We start from the raw sequence: 5,000 nt of genomic DNA on the forward strand, positions 1-5,000 counted from the left end.
GCTGATGTGACTCACTGCCTGTATATTGATAAAACAATATATGAATAGTTTTTTATTGTGTGACATTTAGTAACATTTTGTAATGGTATTAAAGGTACTTGCTATTTCATCTTCAAGAAATTAATTTAAAAATGTATGAGATTAGTTTGTTACCCCATATCACACAGAACTAATATACCTCAGTAGACTGATATGTAGCATACACTTTCTACTGTATGCTGACATGTTAAATCAAATATTATGTATTAAGTTATTATAGCAATAGCTAATCTCTCCATATACATTGTCAAGTAAACATGATTAGTCTACCTGTTTATAGCATTTAGGATTTTAGAAATAATGTTAGACAGATATAATTAATGTTATTATTTCATGATCAAAATAGCATGCGCATTAAACCCATATACTGTACAAAGTGCATTTATCCACACATAGCAAAATTAGTTAATTTAGTTTCATATGATAACTTTCATAAAAATGAACTCTTTTCAGATTGTATAAATGTATTAAAAGAGATGGCAAATGATGCATAATCTATGTAATCATTTCAATATTACTTAATTAACCATGAGAAATACTTATAAAAGGCCATTTGTACAAGTCCGACAGAAAATCAAAAACTGTATATTGCAGCCCCGTAATGAAGAATAAGCATGCACACCTCTTTATAAATCTTATCTTGCTTTCAATATCTCATACTCAGAAAGAAAACTATGTAATCTCTTATACAGATGAAATAAAGATCTACTTCAATAAATAAATAAATAATAATAACAATAATAATAAAGCAGGTTTCCTTGAAATTCATAAGCTCACATTCGTGAGGACATTTCAACAGGTACCAAGATATTTCATAACTACAGAATACTGTAATATAATAAAGAGATTGAAGAATTTTCAAAATTATGAAGCGTCATTCTCGTGATAGGCAAAATAATTAAAGATAAGTCCGGAATAAACACAGAGATCTGGTCCTCTCCACATAAATTAATTAGATATTCTGTAACTCTTTCCTTCTTCCAGAAAATGACAGAACAAACTTTGGTTGTTCTTTTTCACTTTTCTACCAAATGGAGTAGTTTTAAAAGTCTAATAGAAGTAGTATTGGGAAAAATCTGTGAAGAGGTTTCTTTCAAGACTGTATATATACATAAACATATACATATATATTCTTAAATGTACAGTGGATGGTAATTTTATAATGTGTATATTTCCATGTACAATGTACCATGTGAAAAATAAAATAAAAGTGTTAAAGAAACAAAGAATTTTACTTGTCTGTATAACACATGTCCACCTGCAAAGTGTCACTACCATCTATCTATTATCTTAACCCACTGGTCGCGGTATTAAAAAAAGGGTGTATGCAGTAGGATGGCGGGTTTACATTGTCTGGCACGGTGCCATCCACGTCTACGACCGACTATGCCTAGGCAGCAAATCATGCCATCCGCTGCTAATGGGTTAATTTTCACCAGCTCCTTGTGTCTTGTAAAAGTATATATTTATAATACTGTGACTGATATAGTAATAATGATAATGAAAATAGTGATACCAGTTACTAAAATAATGGTAAAATAATAGCAATACTAGTAATACTGATACTGTTAATAATAATAAAATAATAATAATAGTATTCATATTAATGATAATAATTACAATAATGATTCAAATATGTATTAATTGATAATGGTCATTTAAAATATGCTTTGCACCTGTTGAAAGGTTGGGAAGCTTAAATTATGCCTTTTTATTTTTTGCTGATTAGCTACAGAAAACTATCATTAGTTATCAAAATTGGAAAGTAGATTAATTGGTTATAGTTTTGGTTTAAATTATAAAGCAATTCAGAGTCCATGTAAATGAGCAGAATAAGAATGAAATGATTTTGGAATCTTTCTTGTTAATGTGAACACCACACATTCATGGTCATTGTTACTTAGTGGTGTGGAGAAAGTCCAATTATGAATTCTAAAAAAGTTTGTTTTTGATATAAACTTCTAAGTATTTTGAAGCAAATCACAAGTTAGTTTGTTGCTGATGCCATTTTTAGACATTTATTTGTTCAACAAACTTTATGGCTGAAACTCGTATCAGTTTCAATGCATATATCACAATCCTGCTTTATAAATAAAACATCTATTTTCAGTAATCTATTTAAACAGCATTTCCAAACCTTTTCTACACCTCACATCCTTAAAAAATGTTTGATTAAACTGTGGGTCCCCTAAAAAAAAGTAATATAACATTTAATTATGTCAAATTTCTAACAGGTATTTCTCATCACTGATAAACCACATACAATACAAGGAGTGAATAAATTTGCCAATTACAATTTTTCATACACCTCCCATATGCTGCCAATGAATAAAAAAAAGATACGCCATATTTGTCACACTTCCTTGAAATGCTATCCCTGAAATAAGACCCCTTTTTCTTATAATAAGAAATTGAAATGAAAATAAATACATAACTGAGGGAGAGTTTAGTAATATAAACATAAAAAGCAAAATTGAAAGATATAATTTTATTCAAAATTGACATATTTTACATATATACACACAATAGCTTATACAAGAGAACAGTGATGTATCTTATTACCATCCATAAATAAATAGAAATGTGTAAATTCAAAATCAACAGAATGCCTTTCAAAAACAAAGAAGAGACTTCAGTACAAAAATGAAGTTTATACAAGCTGGTCAAAGATATTTTTCTCTCTTTTAGATCATGCACAGTGAATCATCATAATTATCTTATAGCCAACACTATCTTATAGCCTTAATATTACTAACAAATGCTTTCCACATGTATGCAATGGCTAGAAATAAATTTCTCTCCATATAAATATTTACAACATGTTTAATCAATCATTCTACCTCATCAACGTGATTTCCCTTTCTGTTGCATCCAGACTCGGGCAGCTAAGAGAATATTATTTGCATTCTTCTTGTACCATTCCCTGTTGTATTCTCTATGAAGAACCCTGTGATCGTCGAGGAACTGCTTGTAGAACACGGCCATTTCATCAGCCGAGAGGGTTCTGCGTTCAGTCACTTGGTTGCCATATTTCTCCTTTAGCCGTAGTTGCACAAATTCTTCCTTCATCTGGTCAAAATAAAAGAACAATTAATTTGCCATAATTGAAACCTTGTTTCAACAAATGTAGGAAAGCTGTTGGCTGCTAAAATGCCTTCCAAACTTATTTTTATATTCCTAATAGAAACTATGCATATAAGTTAAGGGTATAAAGTACACTTAATACAGCCATAAGAGGCGAGAAGAGATCATTATGTTACATGATAACAATGGAATTTAATGTGTTTGATTAAATTCCTGTCATTACACCTGATATTACAGACAAAAAATATATGGGTAGATAACACACTAATCCTTTATACTCTAATTTAAAAGGCATTTACATAAAACATTAACAAACACATTTAAAACCCCTTTCTTAAATAGCTTCAATTCATATTCTCTTATTCATAATTATCATTTAAGGAAAAAATAAAAAGGTATAAAACATGACAATCAAATCTAACCATAGCCTAGCATATTGGTAGAGAAAGACGACATTATCTCCTTACAAATCAATAAAAACCATCAATGTTAAAATCTCTGAAAGGTACCAAATGTACCAATATCAACACAACAAGATAAGAGAAAGGAACAATAAAACCTTACATTACCTGCTTGAACTTGGCATTATGAGAAGCCCAAAAGTTCTGGTTCCAGTCCTGCGTCTCTTCCCTCGCCTCTCTGTACTGCTGTTCCAGAGGTGTTTCATTAGGGGGGATGTAGTAGGTAACCTTTCGAAGGTTGGACTGGCGGTCGGGAGGTCCAATACAGTCGCATTTGACTTCTTGCGGGTTAACCCCAAGACTGTTGTATCTTGCTTGGTTCTGGAATGAGAGGATCGTGAGTTCTCTAAACTATTGAATGATGAATGCTTGAAAGGTGTAAAAGTTGTCTCTATAGAGGGAGAATGAAAGCAGGTGAGAGATGGATAGAGATAGAGATAGAGAGAGAAAGAGAGACAGACAGAGAGAGATTATGAGTGCGTGAGTTAGTGAGTAAGTGAGTGAGTGAGTGAGTGAGTGAGTGAGTGAGTGAGTGAGTGTGCGTAAGTGTGTGTAAGTGTAAGTGTGTGTGCGTGTAAATGTAAGTGTGTGTTAGTGTAAGTGTAAGTGTGTGTGAGTGTAAGTGTGAGCGTATATATACATCAATAGGCCATATAGTATATAAATATAAACAAATGCAATGCACAAGAGCCTTATGTAACAGAATGCATGCTTTTAAGAGTTTATAGGTGAGCCAAAGGAATTATAACCATTGTGTGTCTATTACACAAATATGGGAATTAACTGTTGTACAAATAGCTCTTTATATAAAAAGGTATAGATTTTGTAATAAGAGTGAGTACAAAAAGAATAAAAAATAAGTAATATCCCCCAACCCCCAAAAAAAAGGGTAACATTAAATAAAATGCTTAAAAAGTTAATGGAAAAGAGTATTCCTCAAAGCACTTATGAGTGCCATAGTTTTTTCACATATTTCTTTATCTTTTTTACCATGAGTTTATGCTGTGAATGTTTTCAGGACAGGCATTTCAAAATGGGACTTTTTTAGTATTTATATTGGTTGTGTTCAATCCAAATCTACTAGCAACTTGCAATGATAGATAATATGAAGCCCAGGTAAATGTTGGTGCAATGTCAAAATATCAAACTTCCAGAGAGAGACTGGACTGGGTCTGCATTTGATGCTAAGTTGTCAGGGAGGTCTACAAGCTCTCTCTTACCAGAATTTATATGAGGGAACTTGTGGGGTTTATATGCGCACGCACACACACACACACACACACACACACACACACACACACACACACACACACACACACACACACACACACACACACACACACACACACACACATAAACAGAAACATATGCATACACATACACATAAATGAAGAAGAAGAAGAAAAAGGTATATTA

General features: G+C 32.0%; 2 protein-coding genes across 2 annotated transcripts in view; one reads left to right on the forward strand and one right to left on the reverse strand.

Moving 5' to 3' along the window:
• LOC122267025 (galactosylceramide sulfotransferase) overlaps positions 1-1,256 on the forward strand; it is a 31,105-nt gene extending 29,849 nt beyond the window's left edge. The window contains exon 11 of the mRNA XM_086551622.1: positions 1-1,256. This exon is cut by the window's left edge and continues 1,407 nt beyond it. The gene's annotated coding sequence lies outside the window, so the exon portion shown is untranslated.
• A 1,256-nt stretch (positions 1,257-2,512) lies between these two features.
• Positions 2,513-5,000, reverse strand: part of Coa8 (Cytochrome c oxidase assembly factor 8) — a 4,064-nt gene continuing 1,576 nt past the window's right edge. The window contains exons 2-3 of the mRNA XM_043036991.2: positions 3,693-3,905; positions 2,513-3,108 (exon numbers count right to left, since the gene is read on the reverse strand). Coding sequence (XP_042892925.2) covers positions 2,884-3,108; positions 3,693-3,905 — 438 coding nt within the window. The 3' untranslated portion in view covers positions 2,513-2,883. The remainder of the gene's footprint in view (positions 3,109-3,692; positions 3,906-5,000) is intronic.

The sequence above is a fragment of the Penaeus japonicus genome, unplaced genomic scaffold (genome assembly GCF_977035675.1).
Source record: "Penaeus japonicus unplaced genomic scaffold, GWHDUDI00000001_assembly GWHDUDI00000025, whole genome shotgun sequence".
In the NCBI taxonomy this organism is placed as follows: Eukaryota; Metazoa; Arthropoda; class Malacostraca; order Decapoda; family Penaeidae; genus Penaeus; species Penaeus japonicus.